Source organism: Dysidea avara, chromosome 3 (assembly GCF_963678975.1).
Source record: "Dysidea avara chromosome 3, odDysAvar1.4, whole genome shotgun sequence".
Taxonomy (NCBI): Eukaryota; Metazoa; Porifera; class Demospongiae; order Dictyoceratida; family Dysideidae; genus Dysidea; species Dysidea avara.
This window is the reverse complement of record NC_089274.1, coordinates 15083681-15109384: the sequence shown is the minus strand read 5'-3', so window position 1 is coordinate 15109384 and position 25704 is coordinate 15083681. Positions and strand designations below refer to the sequence as shown.

General features: G+C 38.9%; 2 protein-coding genes and 1 pseudogene across 3 annotated transcripts in view; all 3 read right to left on the bottom strand.

The window, feature by feature from the left end:
• Window positions 1-25704, bottom strand: part of LOC136249554 (uncharacterized) — a 41722-nt gene that overhangs the window by 12330 nt on the left and 3688 nt on the right. The window contains exons 2-4 of one of the 2 annotated variants that reach the window (XM_066041600.1): window positions 19254-20513; window positions 17667-17771; window positions 17374-17614 (exon numbers count right to left, since the gene is read on the bottom strand). In XM_066041600.1, coding sequence (XP_065897672.1) covers window positions 17374-17614; window positions 17667-17771; window positions 19254-20485 — 1578 coding nt within the window. In that variant the 5' untranslated portion in view covers window positions 20486-20513. The remainder of the gene's footprint in view (window positions 1-17373; window positions 17615-17666; window positions 17772-19253; window positions 20514-25704) is intronic. The other variant, XM_066041601.1, reaches the window with a different exon arrangement.
• Window positions 9726-11736, bottom strand: LOC136251586 (uncharacterized; annotated as a pseudogene).
• LOC136249553 (uncharacterized) lies at window positions 11415-14912 on the bottom strand. Its single transcript, XM_066041599.1, has 3 exons — window positions 12216-14912; window positions 12102-12149; window positions 11415-12047 (listed from the first exon to the last, which is right to left on the bottom strand). The coding sequence occupies exons 1-3, from the start codon at window positions 12889-12891 to the stop codon at window positions 11914-11916; spliced, it is 858 nt and encodes a 285-aa protein (XP_065897671.1). The 5' UTR covers window positions 12892-14912; the 3' UTR covers window positions 11415-11913.

Below are 25704 nucleotides of genomic sequence, written 5' to 3'. Positions count from 1 at the left end.
AAAAAATTTCCTTTTTAAAAGAGATGGTAGGTAGTGTACAAAATCGAAATATTCAAAATAATTTGTTGCATTTTTTAAAAATATTAGGAATCATAAGATGTAATTTATTGCACTATAATAAATTTAAGGTTAACATGAAAGGTTGACTTAGGCTTCAGTGATAAGGGTGCATAGCAGATCGCTATTGAACACACTTAATAATAAAGCGCACACCCATATGGAAATGATTGACGCATACTAGGCCTCATAAACCAGCTTGACAAGTTCACTAGCTCATGTGGATCGCACTTGGCTTGAAACATGCCAGGAGGCAGATTGTTGCTTAAGAATTTCCCAACTACACCATCATGACTACATTGTTAGCAGCAGCATAGATTACTGGAAAACCCCATTGTTGAAGTGAACTGAAACAGTTGGAGTCTTCTATTAATTTTTCGCATCTTCTACACTAACATTAAATTACTGCAAGCTCACGTAAGTTCATAGTTACGGTTTGGTGTATGCTTCACATACTACTGTTCTACAGTTTTTATCAGCGCGATACCTTCTACCCACTTAACCCGCAACCGCAGGACACACCGCATCTCACCTACTGATCCTCAGGCACAGCCGTCAACTAACCTAGCACCACCCTTGTACCCCTCACAGAATTGTCCAGCTTAACCATTACTGCCATGAAAGTGCAGCTGCGCGAATGCAACCTACCAACCACAGGCAATAAAACAGCTCTTATTGAGCATTTACAGCAGCCATCACCCACTGAACCTGTTGTACAGATCAGACCGGCAACCCCACAGTTATATTGGCACCCAAGATCAGCACTGCACAGTGGAGGATGGGCAGAGCCAGCAACGCACAGATAATAACCAATCTAACCCTAGACAAATGCTGATGCTACCAACATGCCTGAGAATCTACTTGCACAATTAGCCACTTACCTGAGGCAAGTAACGGAAACAAGGAGTGACCCTATTGATGATCAGTTGTCAGATTCCTCGGAAGTCCAGCATAACCCATGGCAAGATTTACCACCAGCAATTGCTAATGTTCCCCCACCACCAGCTCCACTTACTGCAACAAGCAATTTACAGCTGCGCCCACCTGTCACTACTCACTGTGAAGCGGACCAGACCCCCTTGCCACCCGTGTGAAAGACAAGATCATAAAAGATGAGTGTATTGATTTTTCCACACTCGCAACAAAAGTAATGTTTGGCACACCAGAGCCTGTGTCGCAGAACTCACTCACCCTAGAACTTACCCCTACTGGTGATACCTTTGCCATTCAGCCCACCAGTAGCCACAAGCGTATTTCATCATTCCCTGCTTCAGTATAAACAATAGACCATATGCGCAGTCTAAAAACTCGAACGGAAATTTTTTCAAAAAAAAGTTGATGGTGATCGACTATCGAGTTGTAGTTTTGCGAGGCATACAGTGTGACACTGAAAGCTCATGTCTAGACGACAGTGTTGTATATGGGCTTGCCATAATAAAAAGGGACGATGTGCGGAAGATATTGATGGAAATCGGCTGTGCGGATGCCCAGTGCTTCAAGTAGATGGCTGTCCCCAACCGGAAATATTGACTCTCCACGCCATCGACAGAATGCCAAAATCGGTCAGAGAGGAGGTCATTCATAAGATAAACGGTACCAGACAAAATCCCCGTGGTGGCAAGTGGCGTCCTCCTCAAGGCGCCCTTATTTGCAATATGCATTATTACGATTTTAAAGGGCCAGGTAAAGCAAACAGAGATGTTATTCCAGTCTATTTTAAAAAGCCTAATAGCCGTGGTTCTACTCCTCCTCCAAAGAGAAGAAGAGTGTTACAGAGAGGATGCTCAACTCGGTATTCTGGAATGGTATAGCTTCGATATCTTCCTCGAGCCTGTCTGTGTGCACAATATCCGTCACTTTTTGAACCAGTTCTTTCTTGTTCCCTGACAGTGGAATCCGCCTTTCTCGTAAGAAGGCTTTCAGCTGTTCAACAGTCCAGGAACGATACGATTCATCACTTTCAGCCATTATCCGTTCACCGTCAACTATTATTACGTCACTAAAAATCACGAGATATTTAGAAACTTACGGCATGCATATGGTCTATTACATTGACCCTGATTCATATTCTTTGACATATTGCACTATTGATGACACTTATAGTATAATTAACAAATGTGGTTCTAATGCACTTCTTAGTAAAATAGATTTAAAAGATGTATTTAGACTGATTCCAGTGTGCCCAGAGTACTGGAACCTACTTGGAATTCAGTGCACTAGTCTCCCATTAGGCTTACGCTTTGCACCTTTCTTATTAAACCGTCTGTGTGATGCTATCCACTGGATACTACAACATAAATATGAAGTTACACACTTGCTCCATTATTTAGATGATTTCTTTACTACCAGACCTACAAACACAAACAATTGTGCAACCAACTAACAAGCCATGCTCTCTCTGTGCAGCAAATCAATGCACCAGTTAAAGCATCAAAGGTAGAAGGGCAATCTACCTCATTAACATCCACCTTAATACAACTACTATGGAGGCAAGTGTTACTCCACAGAGGAAACAGGCTCTACTCTTGGAACTTACTCACCTATGACACCACCGCAACTGTACAAAATGGGTGTTACTATCGCATATAGGCAAACTTTCATTCTACTGCAAAGTATTGCATCTTCTTGCGTAGACTCATAGACTTGAGCACTAGGGTAACCAAGCTTCACCATCATATACCACTGACTGCTGATGCAAAACTGTACCTCCAGTGGTGGCTAGACTTCTTACCACAGTGGTCAGGAAATAGCCTGATTCTTCAAACCAACTGGCTTCACAGCACAACAATGCACCTTTACAAAGGCGCTTCCGGCACCCAAGAGTGGGGTGCTTACTGGTCTGGATGGTGGCTGCATAGTCACTGGTCTATATCACAGCAATCCATGAACATCACTTGGAAGGAATTGTTTGCTATACTTATGGCTGTACACACCTGGGGCACCCACTGGGCCAAACAAAAATTGTCTTTCATTGTGACAATCAAGCTGTGGTGGATATCTGGAAGAAGGGTACCACCTGCGACCCACACACGATGGCTCAGGTGTGGCTAATGTATTCTAGAGCGGCCCAGCATAATATTAATCTTTGTGTAATGCATATACCTGGTGTTGACAATAATGTTGCTGATGCTGTTCTGATTTTCAGAAAGCCAAATTCTGGCAGTTCTCCCCTATGGAAAATCAGGCTCCAGACCCCATCCCTGCTTGCCCCTGCAATACTTCTGTACCAATGGATCTTTACGTGTTTCCCACAAAACCTTAAAGGTTTACTTGTGTGGTATCCACCTCCTACATATTGAAGAAGGAATGGAGGACCCCAAGTATGTACTGCAATTTCCCACATTCATGTTGTCAAAATGTGCTTGCCAGTTTCTGACAATGGTGATGATAATGCAATGTTGTTTTCAGACACAAATTAGCAAATTGCAAGTGACAATGGGGACCTAGACTTGGGGTACACAGATGCTAGTAAGACAACTGGACCTTGGTAAGGTATAAAGTATTGTCTGAGTTGTGTGGCCAAGAAAGTAAAAAGTGCACACTCCACTATATACTGTGAACTATTTACATGTAGCAACTAGCAACAGTTTCACAATCCTCACAGCAATTCAGTGATATTTGTCATTAACACCCCTGTGTTCATGGATGCATGACAAGCTTTCAATTTGATATCAGACAAGAGCAATACCCATATCCATAGCAAGTCACTCACTTACTATGAGGTGAATCAGTGCCGAGGAAATCAGGCAAGTGCCACACATGTCCAGCCAGTTAGCCATTGTTTAATTCTGTTCTGAATCAGGATTATGGCTTATATTTCTTGCTCCCTCCAATCATTATCCACATATTACTAACATTAAATTTACATTGGGACAATGGTACCAGGCATTTTGGCAGATTTTCTGTGAGATTGGCAATTTGAAATCCTTCTACAATCATCATCTTTTATGAATCTTTTGCAGTGCATTCATATGACAGCACCAGGTAGTTTTGTCCAAAGTTATTGTTTGTGGAACAGCTCTACATCTGCAAATTTGTTTGGATACCGTAAGTAGTGGCAGCTAACATGTGTACAAGAATATATATCAATGCATATTATTCACCAAAGTAAGTGAATCCTCAATGCAAAAACAGTTCAAAAAGGGCATGGCCATGAAAGTAAAAGTGACTGGTGACCAAGAGAGCTGATATCTGGAGTGGCCAAGAATGAATGTTAATGCAGCTAACATAAACAAATTAAAGTTTTAACATTAATATCAATGTTTTGCATAACTTTCTGCCTATAAACCAGGGTCTGAAGACAGTAGTGTACACCTATAAATTAATTTTGATGGCACACAACATATAGAACTGGGTACTGCATGAATTAAAGGGGTACTTATGGTCTTTTATGCTACGAGGTGTAGCTGAAGTGCAAAGATTTTACCGTAAGAAAGACAATAAAACCACCTTCATCACTGCCTACGTCATCTTCAAACAGTACTGTTAATATTATTATTTTTATTACAAGTCCAATTAAGACTCTTCAAAACTCTTCATAAAAAATATTAGGTAGCTCTCACTTAACAAAAGTGGGAGACTTGTGATACTTCAAAATGCAGTGCATTAAAAGATGATGAAGCTAAGCATGAATGGCATACATTGAATGTGACAGTTGTATATAGTTTGTGAAATTCAGCATACTCAATGCAGTGGTGAACTGCTGAAATTACAGTAACATATACATGTCTCAGTACTTGAAACCACAATGTGAATACAAACTTTGCTCAAATGATGTTGTTACAGCAAAATTATTATTTATAATCATAAATTAAGTTCAAAGCTTGATCTATATATATAAAGAACTTTGCGTGGGAGGATCAAAGCAAAAAAGTGCTCTATATTTCCCATACAAGAAGAAGTGTTCTATATTGGGCAGTTATAGAACAATTTAATAGACCACAGTTCTATATCCTATAGTTATAGAACTGCCAGGTCTATTTTGTAGCCTGATAGCCTACTTTGAGTGAGTAATCACTCACATTCTGGCCAGTACAACCAATCAACCAAGCCAGTGTAGGCTGATAGCCTGACTGCGCCGGCTGACCAGTCAACCCAACCAGTAAGAGCAAAACCACTGGTTTTATTTATAGACACACTTGAAGATTTCGATGATGGTTGCTTGTGGTCAGCAGCAGTGAACATTCTTACTACATTTTGTTCACATAAACGGATGAGTCCTAGGAATATCACGGAAATATGCTTATTAAAGTACCACAATCGAAAACTTTTAGTAGTTGAGAAGACGAACTGGACTCACAAAACAACTAATGAAGGCGCAGCACAGTGCAACACAAGCGCAAAAATTTTGCCTTGTGCTATATTTCATCTCGAGACCACTCTTTTTGTGCTATATTTCCCGTATAGCACTCGTGGTAGTGCTTTATCTAATACGTAAACAAATCTAAACCAAAACAGCCAAGCTGTAAAAAAAAAGAGTGGCCCCCAAAAAGGCCAAGGTGAAAAAAGATGTGAAATCCAAGGTGGCGGCCAAGAAATGGCTGTGATGGTAGGTTAATGGCAAAAAATTTAATTATGACAATTCAGGTAATTTGGTACCGAATCCTAGTGGAGGAGGCAACACAAATTCACCTGAATTGTTGTAATTAAATTTTTTGCCATTAACCTACCATCACAGCCATTTCTTGGTCACCACCTTGGATTTCTCATCTTTTTTCATCTTGGCCTTTGGAGGCAGACTCTTTTTTTACAGCTTGGCTGTTTTGGTTTAGATATCACTTCTTTTTGTATTACAAGCCACAAAGCTGGCCATAAACTGGCTTTGATTAACGTTTTATTTTTCTTTACTGCAGGAATTGTGGAACAAAGGAAGAAATTGTGTGTATAGCTTTTGTCTGATTAAATATTTGTATATTTAACACTGAATGATTATCACATACTGTAGTTAATAAGGTGACTTCTTACATAACTGAACTGTAGCTGAAACACTCATTGTTTGTAGCTGAACTCTTTTCAGGGTGATTTATTTCTAGTTGAACTTTCTACAGGATGATTTGTTTGTAGCTGAACTCTCTACAGGGTGATTTGTTTGCATCTGAACTCTCTACAGGGTGATTTGTTTGCTTCTGAACTCTCTACATGGTGGTTTCTTTGTAGCTGAACTCTCTACAAGGTGACTTGTTCTAGCTGAACTCTCTATAGGATGGCTGAACTCTCTACAGGGTGATTTGTTTGCAGCTAAACTCTCTACAAGATGATTTGTCTCTAGCTGATCTCTCTATAGTGTAACTTGTTTGTAGCTGAACTCTCTACAGGTTGGTTTCTTTGTAGCTGATCTCTCTATATACAGGGTGACTTGTTTCTAGCTTGATCTCTCTACAGGGTGACTTGTTTCTAGCTGATCTCTGGATGACTTGTTTCTAGCTGATCTCTCTACACTGTGACTTGTTTCTAACTGAACTCGCTATAGGGTTATCTGTTTGTAATTGAACTCTCTATAGGATGGTTTCTTTGTAGCTGATCTCTCTACAGTGTGACTTGTTTCTAGCTGATCTCTCTACAGGGTGAACTTGTTTCTGGCTGAACTCTCTACAGATGATTTGTTTGCAGCTGAACTCTCTACAGGGTGATTTGTTTGCAGCCAAACTCTTTATATGATGGTTTATTTGTAGCTGAACTCTCTACAAAGTAACTTCTTCTAGTTGATCTTTCTATAGGGTGACTTGTTTGTAGCTGAACTATCTGCAGGTTGATTTGTTTGTAGCTGAACTCGCCACAAGGTGATCCTTCTAGCTGATCTCTCTACAGGATGACTTTTTCTAGCTGATCTCTCTACAGGGTGATCTGTTTGTAGCTGAACTCTCTACAGGGTGATTTGTTTGCAGCTGAACTCTCTACATGGTGGTTTCTTTGTAGCTTAACTCTCTATTAGGTGATGTCTTCTAGCTGATCTCTCTACTGGATGACTTGTTTCTAGTTGATCTCTCTATAGAATTATAACTTTCTCTATAAAGTTATAACTTTTTCGTATAGCTGAACTCTTTACAGGGTGGTTTTTTTGATTGCTTGCTGAACTCTCCAGCTACATGGTGACTTGTTTGTACTACAGAGTGACTTGTTTGTAGCTGAACTCTCTACAGAGTGACTTACTTGTAGCTGAACATTGTCTAAAGTAACTTGTTTGTAGCTGAACTAGATGAACTCTCCACTGAATAGCTTTTTTTTGTAGCTAAACTCTCTACACAGTGACTTGTTTGTAGCTGAATTCTCTACAGAGTGACTTGTTGTAGCTGAACTGTCTACAGGGTGACTTGTTTATAGCTGAACTTTCTTCAGTGTGACTTATAATGTTCTGGATCTCTATAGCTTTCTACAGGGTGACTTGCTTGTAGCTGAATTGCCTATAAGATTAACTGTTTGTAGCTAAACGTCCTACAGAATTCTATAATGGAGTAAGTTATAAATGTAGCTGAATGCTCTATTAGGGTGACTGTTCTATTAAAGTATCTTGATCTCGTATTTGCTACACGTATTGATAGCTCCTGACAGTCAGCATGGCCGTTCTTCCCTGATCGGAACTAGTTACATACATACATACATACATACATACATACATACATACATACATACATACATACATAAATTCATACATACATACATACATACATACATACATACATACATACATACATACATACATACATACATACATACATACATACATACATACATACATACATACATACATACATACATACATACATACATACATACATAGTCATACATACATATATACATTCATACATCATGCATGCATACATGCATATATATATATATATACACATACACAATATTACAGACAAAATACAACGTCATACATTATATCAAGAGATAATAATAGTAGGGAGGGAGAGTGTCTAACGCTCAATAGGCCTGTATAAAATGAGCACGTAAGACAATCTGGCTTCTTGCCCAGACATGTTGATTGCATGAAAGGAGATGTGAAATGAGGCACGCTGCAGAACAACATTATCGATACTACTAGCTGTTCACAAATCAGTCTCATGAGCAACGTGCGAGGCAACGTGTGCAATCAAACATGTCGATTTGTGATGAACAGCCCTCGGTACTAGCCGAAATTGAAGCAGAAACAGTTCAGCCTAGCAAGAAGAAGCGTCAGAGAAGATCAATGAGGAAAAGCGGAGATGAAGCACACTCGGAAGCACAGGTAGAATTGCATCACGAATCTACCGTTCAGCCACGTCCCGAGGTAAGGCCCAAGAAGAAGCGTCAGTCGAGAAGTGATGAGCCGGAAGTAACCAAGAAGTGTCAGACGAAAGCAATGGCCAGGAAAAGAAGCGGCGCCGATGAAACACAGCCTGAAGAATCCCAACCTAAGAAAAAGCGCCAGATGAAAGTTATGAACAAGAAAACCAGGAAGACTCTACAAGACTCAATAAAATGTATTGATGTAGGCACTCTTATTAAAGAAGGCACAACTGCATTAACAGAAGAGTTTTCTGAGGGGCATTTGGCAGCTTTTATACATGATGTGTGTGAAGCAAAACAGTTTTTGACAGAGTTGGGAGAATATCTACGTGATAAATTTGCTACACTCCATTTTGAATGTAAACAGGAAAAGAACTCCCAAATGCAGTTCTAACTAAAATGGTATTCCTACTGCAGTGCATTTCTGCTTGAGGAAAAGCACACATTAAGTGCAATTAATCTGGTAGAAACTAAACACCCGGTATTGGCAAACCTTAGACAGGTATGGCTAAAGTTTAGCAGGGAGCAGTCTATATCTGTTCCTGAATGGAACTCTGTTATGACGACATTGTCATCTGCTGTCTACAACTCACTGTTGGAACATGTGGCATCATTTCAAGAATCTCAGAGTGGCTCTGCAGATGTTTCACACAGTACAATATCAGAAGAATATGGTGTTTATTATCGGTTTGATGGAGGAACGCTTTGTGAGATGCTGCAATGTCGATACAAACAAATACGGAGTGCATCCAACAAGAATTTGATGTCACTTGAAATCAGTCTTTTACAAGCCATCAATACAAAGGACAAGTCACAGATACCAGACTATGTACGATATCGAGATCGCGGCTTTATGTATTTTCCTCATAAGGTTTTCATTCCATTCCTAAAGAAAGTTGATCACAATGTGAAGAAAGTTACGAATCTGTCAAGTTTCAATGAACATGGAGACAATTTAGTAAAGGTAACTGATATCTGCAATTGACAATTATATATGTGACCAGATTTTACAGAACCGAACCAAATCGCACATCAGGCAAAATCAAACTAACACCACCAGTGGATAGCTACACTATCGTACTACAAGTTTTAACCCTCAGCACTACTCAAACTACACGAGGCTGGTTTTAATAGACATCTTTTCTGGGTGGTGTGGAGTGCCCAAATGGCAGTTTCAGGCCTTGTGAAGGACCTGGCTTGGCAAGAATCAGTGGTTTACTGGTGGACAGCCTTATAATGTTGGCCAGACGTGTTCTCTGTAGATTTTGCTACATATCAGCCACTAAGGAGCCAGCACAGCCCTATAATCTCGTGTCTGGACTCCAATCGTGGTCTGCCTCCATTTTGAGGCCTATCTTTTGCCCTCCCCGCCACCCCCCAGCCTCCACCCCTTTGTGAGCACTCGTGATACTACTTCGCTCGTCCAACTGCTCAGATTTTCTATCTTATTTGGCGGGAAACTGTACAAGCAGCTACAAGTACTGGAAGTGGCTTGAAAGGTAACAGATTGATGCATCTTTTGTGTAAATTTCATACGCGTGCTTGCTATCCTTGGAGAGTTATGCTGGCTTCAATTCTTTAAAACCGTTTATCTCGAAACTTCTAATGTGCGATTTGGATCGTTTTTCCAAAATCCAGTCACATATTTTATCTTACTTTAGATTGCTCATGAGGAGTTGGAACAGAATTCCCGTAAAGAGGACTTTTTGGTTGCTTTACGGCAATGACTACCTGTGACATCTGTTGACGTTGACACCGAAATTGCCATGGAAAACATCTACAAAGAATGGACAAGGAAACTGTGTAATGCTAGGATACAAGAATTTATACTGGCTACTAAACAAGATTTTGCATCAAAAAAGGGACTGGCATCCACCACAGATGTTAACCTACGCACTATTTTGTTAAGTACATACACAAAACTTTCTAGTAAAGTAAACAAATGTCAATAAATGAATTGCAATACAATTTATGTACATACAAGTTGTACTATTATTTATGCATGGTGCCATATTTCTTCTTCTTTAATGGAATTTCTATGTAACTGAGGGTCTGGTCACGATACCCTGATCTGCTGTGGTGTGTAGCAGCACTCTGTTTCACTAAGTGTGCACACCTGGCAGTCGCATAGTTACATGCGTCCAACTTCCCACCGGAGTTGTGCTTGAATTGACTGAATAAACTTTCTACAGCCGAGCCAGTTATTCTTAGAGGAGAGACAAAGTATCCTGGATGTCGCTCAAAAAATATTGACAGAAGGCTCTGAATCCATAAACATCAATACGGAGGAGGTCCCATGCTGTATTAAGGACATATCTAAATGACCATTGAGTACAAATCACTTACTTTGCCACGAAAGAAAATACTTTTGGGTATTGGACGTATGCGGAAAATCTTTATCTAATAAATACATAAAGAAAATGAAATAAAAATCATGAACATACCTTCACAAAGAAGTGTTGACAGCCACTCTGAAAAATACTTGTAACCATTTGAAATGTTTTGTAGTACTGTTGAGTCCATACTACAAATTTTCTCGTGACACAGAAAGTCTTTCTCAAATATCTGATTGCATGCCTCCAAAAACTGATGAGTTTCAGTAGCTCTTGCCGCATCAACAGGTAGGGGGTTCTGGTGTGTATAGGAGTACAGTTCCATTAAGACTAGTTCTTGCTGTAGTGAATTAAACAACAATGAATTCACACACTTGACAAAAATAAAACAAAACCTGCATGATTTTAGCTGGTGATACATTCAACTTAGTCCAGGAATCCCTGATAACGTGAACTTCTTTTAGTCGAGGAACCATACGGGTCTGTTGTTGCTTGACTCTGTTTACCTCTCGTGCATACATATCAACAATTGTGGCCCACCCAAAAGTGCTCTTATCTCTTCCACGCTGAAAAAGTTTAGTGCCACAACTTTTCGATGAAAAAAGAGCATTGATCATGTTCTTAAGCTAAACAACAACAAAAATATATATAAAGATACACATTGTACAAATACACTCTGCACCTGGTGTGTGGGACATATCATCCAAAATATGAGTTCTGGAGGTGCAAAGGGATTAATGAACCATGGCTGAACTTCAAATTGGTCTGCGGAAGCATCATCTGTAATTGAGTATGCACCAATGTGCTCATGTGTTTCCTTGATAGTGGTGAGATTAGGTGCACAGCCGTCACAAACCAACAAGCTGATCTTTAGCCCATGGTGTTAAAATAACTTGATGGTCTCCAGTACACATGTAAGAATAAACGTGGAGTCTACAGAACCAGCACAGGTAAAGTAAGGCCCGACAATGTCATAACTGCTGGTTATGTCACGCCACAAGAACTGAAGGATGTATGCTGTCTGAGCAACAGTTTTCAGGGTCTGTAGAAGCCGGTACACATTGGTTAAAGAAGACATATCGTTACTGGTCATTGCTAAGCCAGTTAGAGTTTGGCTTCTAGAGTTTCACATAAGCTGGCATGCCACTTTAACTTCATCAAACACCACAACTCCGTCTGATTGAGGAGGATGCTTGCCCTGCTTTTCGCACTCTGCCTTAAACAACACATACTGGGCAACCTGATCAGTAATGCACTACTTGCTGGCTCCTGACTCATGCAGAAACGTACCAGTGTATGACTGCAGCAATGATCGTGAAGGAAGCTGCAGTATATCAAAACTTTTTAAAGCTTCATACGCTGCAGCACTGCGAGTAAAGATTGTCAAAGCTGCAAACAAAACAAAACAAATAATTATTTTACTCGTATTTAGGAATGTCTTACCCATCCTGATCGTCACCATGCTCCACTGGTTACTACGTTTGCCGGTCACTAACATTAAAAACAGAAATATATTTAATAATATATTTACACTATGCCTATGTTCTAAACACTTACCATTTTTCGCTTGATCTTTTTGAAATTCCTCCTTTTGCTCTCTCTTGTCAGTTGTCCAGATCTCTCTCAGTTTCCCTCCAACACCAAGAGCTTCTCCTTCTTCAAAGATGCATTGGAGATCATCAGCAGCCACTTGATCAATGGCATCCATTACACTGCACATTTCTGTGTGCTGCTCATCTGCTAGTGCAACTTCAGTAGCTTCATATCTTGCCAACTTCCTTTTATCAACACCCCTCTCCATTATAGCACGTTGGCTTCTCTTCATTCGGCTCCCAGGAGACATATAAGTCAACTTAGCCCTTGACGAAGCAGCTTGCTGCTTGATCTTTTTTGACGGACTCTCACTCATAGTACGTTCCAGCTGCCAATTCAAGTCAGATACCAATCGTTTGCAAGCTGAGCACAAGACTTCACCAAGGGCTTTGTCTGCTAGCTTAGCATTAGATGGTAATTCAAACCAAAGTTTGCAATTTACTGAGTCCACTCGGTAAAATGGAGCCTCTGTACATCGAACACTCTTCAGGTCAAACCTAATTACATTAAAATAGTGTTGCTGATAATGTGTCCAGTCTATTCCAGGGCAAAACTTGCAAGTGGATGCGCTTGAAAATCGGTCCAATAAACAATGTACATCTTCTCCATTAGTGATAAAGCCACCTTCCCACTTCCGCATAAGAATATGCACTTGGTATGCACAGTCTTGCTGTATAGTGATGTTCACTCGTGAAGTGTAGCCAAAAGGCAGGTGGTAAGACGAAGAATTGGCTTGTCATCGTCGCTGGTGCGCCCAAGAGCAAAAACTAGTTCCGGGAACTTGTTCTTTTCAACAGACAGCACACGTTCTAATTGAAGCACGCTTGTACTAACTGTAGCTTCGAGTCTTGTCGCACTGTTCACGTCTCCTCCAACAGTGGGGCATGCTAAATCAGATGAAAATTTCACTGAAGACAACTCTAAGGAGGATTACTCGCAACTTCTTGTGCCACTGGAGTCTTTTCCGCTTTCCAAAGTAATTGGGCGGATCGATTCTCGCATGGATCGTAGCGAAGATGATTTCTCTGTGGTTCTTCCATCACTCACTGGAGTAGCCATCTTCGCATCACTGCTTTCTCACCAACCATCGATTTTGCAAGGCCATACAAAATATGACATAACATGTTTATTGCGGTCATCAACACTATAGAAAATTACACAGGTATACGATAATAAGCGGGGTGGTCTACGCGCTCATTTTATACAGGCCTATTGAGCGTTAGACACTCTCCCTCCCTACTATTATTAACTCTTGATTATATGTAAGCAAATACAATAACACAAAATTAGCTACTTTGTCACAAGACAGATAAAAGGTAGGTTCGCACACTCTCCTTAAAATCATCAAATTGTACATAATCCTTAAGGTATGCTGGTAAGGAGTTCCAATACTGTGTACCTCTGTTGCAAAAAAATGACTGAGCAAATGACAACTGACATCTCAGAGGTTGCGCAAAATTTTCCTTAGCTCTAGTATGGTACTTAGATAACTTGCCAAACTGAATTGGAGGTTCAAGTGGTATGCCTCGTCCATAATCATGATGGTATTGGTAAAACATTATACATACAGCATGGTACTTGACTAGTTGTGAAAAAGGTAACCTTTTTGCACTACGATAGTGGACTGTAACATGATCAAAACACTGCAATGATACAATAATCTAATAGCCCTGTTCTGAAAATGTTGTAATCTTTGAACTGATTGTTGTTTAACTGATGGCCCCCAGACAGACAGAGCATAAGCTAAATGTGAAAAAACTAGACTATCAATTAGTAACTTGGTAATATAATGGTTAAGAACCTTACCATGTGACTTAATAAGATGTAAATAATGTGCCACGCAGTTGGCTTTCGAATCATAACTCAGTGGTTTGTATTTCGATTTTTCTGTACTACTGCAAGGGCTTTCTATGATAATTATTCCAGCTACACACCGATTTTTGGCACAGTGCTCTAAGCAGTTTGCCTGGTAGGCGTGAAAACTAATAGTTTTTTATTCATAAAAATCGATCGTGTAGTTGTGACACAGGTTGGGTTTTGTGTCATATCTCGATGGCCTTTAACTGGATTCTTTTCAAACCACAACAAGGCACTCCTACAATAGTTACTCCATTTACATAGCAATGTTCAGCTCATTGCTTCAAGGGGTTTACCCTGTGGGTGTGACAGACCTTCGACCTTATTTTACGCAAATAATCGGTCATAACTCCATGAATGTTCATCGTATGCCTACCAAACTTGGTACTGAGATTTGCCTTAATGCGCCCTTTAAGTGTGCCAAATTTCAGCCCAATTGGAGCACACATTCGTGTTTTATGGTGGATTTTGTGAAGTGTGCGAAAAGAAGTAGAAGAAAAGAATGAAGAAAAAAACCCAAAGTCTGGCCGCTCGTATCTCGGAAATGGCTGGAGCGGTTTACTTCAAATTTGGAATGTAGACTCCCCTACCTAGCCAGCAATTCTGTAGCAAATTTGGTTTCAATCGGATAAGGGATCACAGAGTTACAAGGTGTGAAGATCGCGTTTTCTTTCTTCCTGGTAATATACTCATGCACTCTTTTTACAGCTTGGCTGTTTTGGATTAGATTTCACTTCTTTTTGTATTTGTATACCCCAAAGCTGACCTACTGCATGGCCGGCTTTGGGACTTTTTAAACCTATCTTTTTTTTCTTTACCGCAGGAAGAAGAAAAGATGAAGCAGATGTTAAATACTTTAAACATTTCTGAATTTATCAGTAAATGTACAAATTATATATATAATACATATATTTATGATATTACAGAACTCTCTGCATGGTGGTTTCTTTGTAACTTAACACTCTACAAGATGACTTCTTCTTGCTGATCTCTCTACAGGGTGAATTGTTTGTAGCTGAACTGTCTACAAGGTAACTTCTTCTAGCTGATCTTTCTACAGGGTGACTTGTTTGTAGCTGAACTCTCTACAAGGAAACTTCTTCTAACTGATCTCTGTGTAGGGTGAATTGTTTGTAGCTGAACTATCTACAAGGAAACTTCTCGTTCTAGCTGATCTCTCTACAGGGTGATTTGTTTGTAGATGAGTTCTGTACAGGTGATTTGTTTGCAGCTGAGCTCTCTACAAAATGGTTTCTTTGTAGCTGAACTCTCTACATCTAGCTGATCTCTCTACAGGGTAATTTGTTTGTAACAAAACTCTCTACAAGGTGCTTTTTTGTAGCTGATCTCTCTGCAGGTTGATTTTTGTTTGTAGCTGAACTCTCTAAAGGGTGATTTGCTTGTAGCTGAACTCCTTACATTGTGTCTAGTTTCTAGCTGATCTCTCTACAGGGTGATTTGTTTGTAGCTGATCTCTCTACAAAGTGATTTGTTTGTAGCTGATCTCTCTGCAGGTTGATTTGTTTGTAGCTGAACTTTCTACAGGGTGATTTGTTTTATTCTAGCTGATCGCTCTACAGGTTGATTTGTTTGTAGCTGAACTCTCTACAGGGTGATTTGCTTGTAGCTGAACTCCTTACATTGTGTGTAGTTTCTAGCTGATATGATCTCTCTACAGGGTGATATTTTTGTAACTGATCTCTGATTCGTGTGTAGCTGATATCTTTGCAGGTTGATTTGTTTGTAGCCAATCTCTCTACAGGGTAGTTTGTTTGTAGCTGAACTCTCTACAAGGTGATTTGTTTTAGCTGATCTCTCTGCAGGTTGATTGGAACTCTCTACAGGGTGATTTGCTTGTAGCGGAACTCCTTACATTGTGTCTAGTTTCTAGCTGATGTCTCTACAGTATGATTTTTTGTAGCTGAACTCTCTACAGGGTGATTTGTTTCTAGCTTATTTCTCTACAGGTTGATTTGTGTGTACCTGATCTCTCTACAAGTTGATTTATTTGTAGCTGATCTCTCTGCAGGTTGATTTGTTTCTAGCTGATCTCTCTACAAGTTGATTAGTTTGTTGCTGATCGTTCTACAGGTTGATTTGTTTGTAGCTGAACCCTCTACAAAGTGTTTTGTTTGTAGCTGATCTCTCTACAGGGTAATTTGTTTGTAGCTGAACTCTCTCCACAGCGACTTGTGTGTAGTTGAATTCTCTAGAGAGTGACTTAATTGTAGCTGAACTCTCTACAGGGTGCATGACCTGAACTCTCTTCAGTGTGACTTGTAATGTTCTGAATCTCTACAGTGATATATTTGTAGCTTAACTATCCACAGGGAGACTTGTTTCCAGTTGAACTGTCTATGAGAGTAATTGTTTGCAGCTGAACTCCCTACAGAATAACTTGCAATGTAATAGAACTCTATAATGGAGTAAGCTGAATGCTCTATTAGGGTGACTGTTCTATTAGAGTATCTCGATCTCGCATTTGCTACACGGAGGTTGGAAGTGGTTTGTACTTCGATTCTTCTGTACTACTGCAAGGACTTTCTAGGATGAGTATTTCAGCTACATACCGATTTTCAGCTCACTGCTCTAAGCGGTTTGCCTGGTAGACGTGCAAATTCTTGGTATCTTTATTCACAAATCTCGATCGCGCAATTGTTACACACCTTCGGTTTCGTGTCATATCTCCGTGATAATTATTTCGATTGCTTTCAAACCACCAAGAGGCACTCCTACAATAGTTGATCTATCCACAAACCGATTTTCAGCTTATTCCAAGAAGCGGTTTACCCTGTAGGCGTGCCAACAAATCGATCTTGTTTTACGTGAATAATTGGTCACAAATCCTGAACCGTTTATCGGATTTCCACCAGGTTTGATAATAGGATTCGCCTTTGGACTCCCTTTCTGTGTGCCAAATTTCAAGGCAATCGGAGTACGCGCTTGCGTTTTATAGCAATTTTTTCAAGTGTGCGAAAAGACGAAAAAACCCGAAATTTTGTATTGGCCTCTTCGTATCTCGGAAATGGCTTGAGTGATTTCCTTCAAATTTGGAATGTGGACTCCCCTAGTTGGCGGGCAACTCTGCAGCAAATTTGGTTACGGAATTACCGAGATACAAATGTGTGAAAATGACGTTTTCTATTTCTTCCTGTCAATATACCCATGGTGTGGCGCGCCGGCTTCTTGGGCTGCACGGCACACTATATCGTGTGTCTTGATATATATATATATTTATATATATATGGTATTATCAGGGACTAACCAAAGAAACTTCTCCAAATCTTATTGCACCACCAAAACCAGCTCCAAAATTGTCAAGAAACTTCATTTCACCACTTACAGTAATTGTGTAATGATTTATACATCCACCAATATTCGATTGAAATATGTTTGTACCACTAAATACCATAGGAAAATTAAATCCAACTATAGCACCAGATGTTTCAAATCTTGCTAACACTGCTGGTAACCATCTCAAGTTGTTATTATTATATTCAAATGTACTAAAAGATATTAAAAAAAAACAATATTATAGCCATGATGAAAATCACTTACCAGTTGACTATGTTTACAGGTGAACTAGGTACATCCACACGAGCATATGATGCCATTGCAATTGCTGATCCAGCAATAAATACAGTATTACCAGAAAATGTGCAACTAAAAGGGTACAACATTAGTTTATTCAGAAAAAGAGGTTATATATTTCAAAATATACTCAAATAATACAGCTTCCCTCAGATTGGAAGTCCAACAATTAACAACAGGGTGAATACATCAGTAGTGTGTACCAGGGATGCCAAAGAGTGTGACGACCAACATGAAGTTACACAGATGTTTGGGGTATACAACAGACATGGATGCCATTTTGAAGGGTCTGGCGGCATACCCCATGGAATTTTTAGATGATAGAAACACTGAGTTGGACTCAGTTGGTATTGTAGACTATTATTACTGAGTTGTCACTGTTACATTTAAGTAGCTACTCAAGAGATTTTTATAATGTGACTGTTCCATTCTAGACATTTCTGAAACACATGCCTTCAACTATTGTCTTAATTCGATTTGAAACACTAGAGCTACTTTAGTTTTTGGAGCATGTTTACTTGCCATAAACACAAAGGCACCCACAATCAACTGGAAATTATTGTTTCATAGAGATCCAAATTCTAGAATTAGCACCAATTTTAGTGCAAATTGATCAAAAAAGATCTGTAAATGACCCATTACCAACTATTTAATACTTAAAAACGAAAGACTGCTCTATTAGAGAGTTTTAAAATTGCTTTGTCATAAATCATAAATAGTTGTACTGAGAGCTAATTGATGTGTGCAGACAGCTTTATTGATCAACCAGTAGCTTATCTAACTAATGAAATCCATACAAGTGCAAATTATATTCATATGGTTATAGGTGTCATTTAGTCTGGACTATGTCGCCACTATTATCTTAAACAAGATTCATAGTTGCAATGAATTCATTAGCCCATATGGTACTGCTAATAATACTCTAAACGTCAAAGCCTACAATTATTCTTTGAAGGATTGCTGTGCGCTGTAACAAAAATAAATCTAAAAATGGGTGACTGCTTTATTAGAGTAACTCAAAATAATTGTGTTCATAGCAGTAGCAGTTATATACTTACAATCACTTTTTTTTGCTTTGACGTATTGAGTGGTTATATAGCTGTTTATCTAGCTAATGAAATCCCTACAATTGTAAACTATATTCACACGCTACTGGCGACACGTTTGACTTCTATAATGTGATTCATTATTAAGGGAAGTTTATTAGTCCCTATGATGTATATAGCACTGTACTAAGTGTTTCTGCTTAAAAGTATTCTTGAAATGCTCTGTATAGTACCAAAATCCATAATGACTGTATTCATTGACTCTAATAGAGCATTCACCAAATTCGCAAAATTGTTATGTTATGCATCAATGTAAAATAGAGTAGTTAATCATGCCTGCAGGGTAAATTGATTATAGAAATTAGTTTGTGGATACATGGTCTATATACCCATCACAAGCAATGATACGTAATATATACAGTCAATAACTGCATGGCCGAAATGATACTATAATGTCAATACATGCTTGTCCTCATTATGGACACATTATGTACTATCTATTACATACTTGTCAATGGTGGCATGATTAGTATTAACACCATGTTGAACATCAAACAGTGATTCACGAATAGCAAATCCAATAGCTCCACTTCCAATGACAGCAGTGTTGTGTAAAAAACGCGAGTCTTTTACAAGAAGTTTATTAAACTCTGATGTGCCATATACACTCACAGCTACTGCACCTCCAACACCACCCGATGATGACAATTCAGTAAAAGAAACATTACGCAAAGACTGTACAATGAAATCTTTCAAAGCAAAATCATAGTTGACCTTACTAACAAAATCATCCACGTCTGATCCATTAATAGTTTCATTACGTGATCTCAAAAGACCACCAAGTGCTTTATTTTGAATAAATTCAGATCCTGATATATCTAGAGTGTTACCAGTGGAATTAACAAGTAACATTACAATAGCTCCTCCTTGATGTATTGCTGTGTTGTTATAAAAATGACACTTAGAGATAATCACACATGAGTTCTTTACATTATTCAATCTCAGATAAATAGCTCCTCCATTTCCAAAAGGAATAAACCCATAAGGTCTTAGGTCACTTGATGAGTTGTAGTCTGGAGCCTTGTAAGCAACATTATCTTTAAAAGCACAGTTGGTAATTGTAATTTTAAAATTACTCTGGTCTTCAGCAAATAGTCCAATACCTACGCCCCTAAGTGCAGTGGTCTCATTTGTGAATATGTCAGATATTAATGTAGAAGTATTGTCAGGTTGTAAGCCAACATTAAGGTAGAAATAACAGTTTATAATGGTAATGTTATTTCCAAATACAATTTGAATTCCATTATCAGTATTGTGGTGGAAGGAACAGTCAGAGATTAGCAAATTGGTTGTGGCAAAGAAGAACAAACCTGCTGTTATAGTCCCACATCTACCAAAATTTAAACCTGTAATTGTAATGTTGTTAGAATCTTGAAACCCAATTCCATTATTATCAGTGTCTGTAATATTTGGACATGTCAAACTTGCAGTCCCATTATAACTTTTAACAGTCACATTTTGATAATTAAAGAAATTCATGCTTCGATCAGCAGCAGTGTGGTTTCCAGGATACACCAGTATAGTAAAAGAACTATTAGATCTATTCATGCCAAATTCAATAACTTGTTCAGCAAATGATTTTACTCCAGGTCTAACAATGCACTCTGAATCAGTGATGCACTCCAGTGCAAACGAGACACTTAGTGAAGTTAAAACAAAAGCTAAACTCCTTATAGCCATGACTCCTTTCTTGTCACATATACATCACCTGAATTACAATAAATTATTTTTGAAATGTATCACTACAAACACACACTGATATGTACATAGGGAAAGGAGAAACACACATGAGATCTACACCTTGCAGTTGAGAGACTGGAGTATTCAATATTACCTGAATGCTGATGTACTGTTAGAATAAATGTTTCTACCCAACAACTGCTAAAATTATACTAATACAGTGTAACAGTATAAGAAACATTGACAAGCAGTGTATATGTGACTTATTCCATGATGGTGTTTTGGCCTGCAGCTGAGGTCAATACGCATAACATTTAAAAACCAACCTGGAATCTCTAGAGGTTTGTCTCTGGTACAATTACTACAACATATTTCAGTCCCAAACTCATAGCCAAGGCTGTGCTATTTTTTTTACAAAAGAAGGCTAAGAAGACAAATGCATTAGCAATGTTAACAGTGTGCACAGTGCTTGTATTATTGTTAGCAGCAGGTTGATAATGAACTGCACTGTGGATTCATAATTGGTGCAGTAATGTGCAAACTTTATGTCTCAGGTGAATAGTGTCAATTCCTAAAACACTATTGTGGTTAAGTTTGGCTATAAAAGGCAAGAAGACAAAAAAGAACTTAAGTCACTGTCCAGTAGTCCAGTCCAGTAATCCAGTCCAGTAGTCCAGTCCAGTGAATAGATACACCCAAATATGGTACCGCTCAAATGTAATGTTGCACTCGCTCGCACCGCTCGATTGCGAGTGATTAAAAAACTCACTAATTAAAAGGCCGTTTCCTTCGTGAGTATTCATCCCATTTCATATGGGATGAATACTCGCGAAAGAAACGGATGCCACGCCCTTTAATTAGCAAGTTTTTAAATTACTCACCATGAGCGAATGCAACATTACGTTTGAGCAGTACCGTAAATTCAGTGTGTTGTAATCAGGAGCATATAAGCACTAACTTAAAGGTACAGCTTATGTAAAGGCAATAAAATCTCCATCACTAGAAGCCATAGCAGTCTCCAGGTTATGACCTTTAAAGGCAAAGTTTTTCAAATTGTTTTGTTTACACAGTGGTGTGGGCGAAGAACAAGGACACTAGTGAATATGATTATAATTAACCTTGTTTGGTCAGAGTACTAGTTCACAAGATGGTGTCACATGCTTAACAGATAAGAAATTTAAATCTGACTGATCAGCTGAATTTAGACAATTATAAAGTCTCTTAAAATTGTCCTAGTTTTAAATGCTAAAAACAGTGAACAAGCAACCTATTTCCTATTTACCAAATTAAAAGTCTGTCACTTTTAGTCATGTAGCTAATTTCCTAATACAATGGTGGATCCAGCATAGGCCCCCCTCCCTTTGTGGAGTAGCTGGTACTTCATATTAAGAAGAGTGATATAACTCATAAAAATATTTTACTATATACCATTTATTGCAAATTCACCTGAAACCAAAGTCAAACCAAAGTCAAAGCAGCTGTCTATCTATCACCCAGCACCTTCGTGTGTTCTAAGCACTTCTAAAAATATTTTTTTGTATTGATGGTGATTAAGACATTTCTAGCCTTTTAAGTAACTCTTAAGGCTTCACAACCATCTGGAAAGGCAAAAATGGCAAAAATCAACAGTGAGACACTACTAAGAGGTGATTATTTGCTGCTTCAAAAATGTAGCAACTAACCAGAGATCTGCTCTCCCCAACCACCTATAACTTAATGTGTTTGTGCACCTTCCCTTGCCAACTCCAGGATCCGCCCCTGTAATAGCTATAGTTGCTGCTACACAGTACATGTACAGCACTTCAATCCAGGCCTTAACACTTCAGTAAACTATTTCACCACACATTTTTTATGAACAATAGTTCCTTGCATAAGTCAGGGCTCAACCCAGAATATTAACCTAGAGGGGGCAAAGTAAGTCGCTTCAGATTCTAGGGGGGACTGGGGACATGCTCCCCCAGGAAAATTTAGATATAAATATAGGTGGAAGTTTACTGTGATGCCATTGCAGGGGCGGATCCAGACTTTTAAAAAGGGGGGTTCCACTTTGAAATTGCAACATTAGCCTAGCTGTATAAGTTGAAGACCAAAAAAAAAAAAAAAAAGGTCATCGCCTGCTGACAATAGCTCCCACCTCACCAACTATATTTCCTTCCTTATTTATAACTAGATATATAGCTTGCTACACTGCTCCTCAAAAGACTACTGTGACTGCTCTATTAGAGTATCTCAATTTAACTGCTCTATTAGAGTATCTCAAGTGAGAGAGGCTTTTCAAAAGGGGGGTTAGATGGAACCCTTGGAACCCCCCCCCCTGGATCTGCCCCTGCATTGAATATTGACCATTGGATTATGCAACTTTGGGATCAATTAAACCTTTCCATTTGGGTAAGTAGAATTCTAGGAAAATGGAAACGGAACGGAAAGCAGGAACGGAAACGACTAACGGAAAATGCCTGATGAAGGTTATCATGTTAATACGCGGGTTATATTTTACAGCATGATGCTTCTTTGTGACATTGTTGGACCTTCCGTACTGTTCCGCTAAAACGATCGAAACTCTCTAATAGAGCAGTCACCATACATTAAAATACTCTAATAGAGCAGTCACAGAATGTTTTGCAAACCATGTATCTCACCAGGGGCCTTTTAGTATTGAAAGCTTGTGAATCATTGTACTATATCTGGCAATCCTCAGCCCCTTCATTGGAGTCACCTCAGCCTGACACATACTGTATCTACCACATACCTAACTTTTATCTTGACAAGGTTGCAGCCATACACCTAACATCTTTATGTAAACACTGTCAATTGATTAGAATACTCTTCATTCTTAATTGTTGAATCTTTTGTATGGTTTCAAGGAGTATAGTTATTTCAGTTTTTTAAATAGTGTTGATGATATAGCTAGTGTGTGGCGTAGCAAAGCAAAAAACTATAGGGGGGCCACTACTGGTAACTAAAGCAGTGGTAGAGGAGAGTGTAGCTACTTGTGGGTACATGCACAGAGTTTGCATACTCTCCTTCTAGGGGGGTCTGGGGGCATGCCCCCCCCCCAGGAAAATTTTGAAAAATAGGAGCTATGAGGTTGAATCTGGAGGCAATTTTAGCCAATAATCATAATCACAGTTATGCTAGATAAGTAATCTTATAGCAACCTTGTATATGATGTGATAGAATGATGACACAATTAATAAGGCCTTTAAGGGGCTGTTACTTGAACTAATTTCATGTTGTTAAATATACCCCCAGAAATACACATAGATAGGATAGCTAGTTATAAATTACTTATATGGATAAATTAATGAATTAAAATCTCCCCCCTGAGTAGCTATTAGCTACATTCTGTGTTAGTTCGCAGATCCGTAGTTGTCTGGGAAGTGCAGGGGGAAGTGGGACTGCCTGATTCAGCTTCCTCTATCACAGGTTCATTATTAGGGCTAGAGCCAGGGCTATAACAATACTACCTCTGCTAGAACCGCTTGGGAACTGCTAGAAGCCTCGTTAGAAGCTCCTTCACTAACAACTGGACTCTTTGAAATAGGTCTATCACGACTATGAATTAATTCTGACAAAGTTTTCTGGCAGTGAGACTGAGATATAAGTTAACTCTCTGCAGCTGCACAGTTCTTTAATTATTTTCTAACACGAATCACACGTGAGGTGTAGCTTATTATCACAGCATTTTAAGCGCCTCTAATATTATTTCAAATAAACTAGGACAAACATTTCACTTGGTGAGGAAGGAACATAGCTTATCAGCGTCCAAGTAGGCCAATGATCTGTAATTATTACGTGTCACATGGTGCATTACTGTAAAAATGATTCCTGCTGCAAACTGGAGGGGCCCTGGCCTGTTATATCTTATCCATGGCCACAGATTAGGGAGGCCCTGGCCCCTGTGGCCCCCCCTGTTCCTACGCCCATGCCATATGAGACCAGCCATGCACGTCTTGGAGCTGACAAGCAAGCTAACAGCATACCTTATCACACATAATTCTTATATCGGGAAGCTGCATGTAAGTGCATAGCCTATATAGACACTGCCTTCAGTCTATATAATTAGAATACTCACAAACTTCTTCAAGCATGTTTCAGTGTTGAATCTTTTAAAATGTTTATAGTTTTAAAGGAACAGTTAACAGTCAGTGTTGATGACTTAGCTAGTATACACACCTAATCTTTGCCAGCCATAGTTGCTCCATCATTCACAGGTTTAAAGATAATTACTTTTATGACTAGATCTATGTTAATGTAATAATTATATTCATAGTTAATTTTTGTTTATTGCATCTAATTTATGCATGTGTATGTATGTAATTGAATGGGCGTACAGGGTTCTAAGCCTCAACCCAAATCACATCATAATCATAATCATAATCAAAAAGGTCCGCATAGTAAAACATTCTTGACTGTTATAGTAGAGTATTTTAATGCACGGTGACTGCTCTATTAGAGAGTTTCGATCGCTTTAGTGGAACAGTGTGAAAGGGTCCAACAACGTTACAAAGAAGCATCATGCTGTAAAATCTAACCCGTATATTGATATGATAACCTTCATCAGGCATTTTCCGTTGGTCGTTTCCGTTCCCGCTTTCCTAGAATTCTACTTACCCTTTCCATTTCTCAAGGCCTTAGGTATGGGGGGGGCAATGGCTAACCCAGGGGGGTCCTGTGCCCTCCCACCCCCCACCCCCCTCCTAGATTAACCCCTGTAAGTGTGAACATGAAATGATAAAATGCTTGATAAGCAGATACTGTTAATAGCTACCCATGTAATAAGATTAACAATCATTAGTGAATTTATGCATACTGTTATAAAAACACATGAAAACATTATTACTGTGAGGAAGAATATTCCTGCGGATACAACTAAATATATACATGCATTCTTTGATCCTGTGATCTCAAAAACATCAAGCAAATTACACACAATTAAATCAATGCTACATCTATAAGCATAGAATAGAAAGCTAACTACCCACAGACAGACACACACACAGATACAGACACACTAACAATGACTTTCATTTTGTTATAATTCTCCAGTTTAGCATTGGGAGTTACACAAAAAACATGTAGGAGAGGTTTTATATAATAAATGATTATCATCTCTATAGCCTGCAAAATGTAATTTTCTATATGTGCAAATGCCAATGCATTTTAGTAGTTACACACTGTAGTAGTAATTGTTTGCTCAATCAGATAGTTTTCTTACC

What these genes read in the sequence shown, in the direction of transcription:
- LOC136249553 (XM_066041599.1), bottom strand. Translation starts at nt 12,891, where the DNA reads ATGCGGAAGTGGGAAGGTGGCTTTATCACTAATGGAGAAGATGTACAT. An exon ending in AAAAGATCAAGCGAAAAATG is followed by an intron (nt 12,150 to 12,215) that starts GTAAGTGTTTAG and finishes TTTTAATGTTAG; the next exon opens with TGACCGGCAAACGTAGTAAC. An exon ending in CATGGTGACGATCAGGATGG is followed by an intron (nt 12,048 to 12,101) that starts GTAAGACATTCC and finishes TTTTGTTTGCAG; the next exon opens with CTTTGACAATCTTTACTCGC.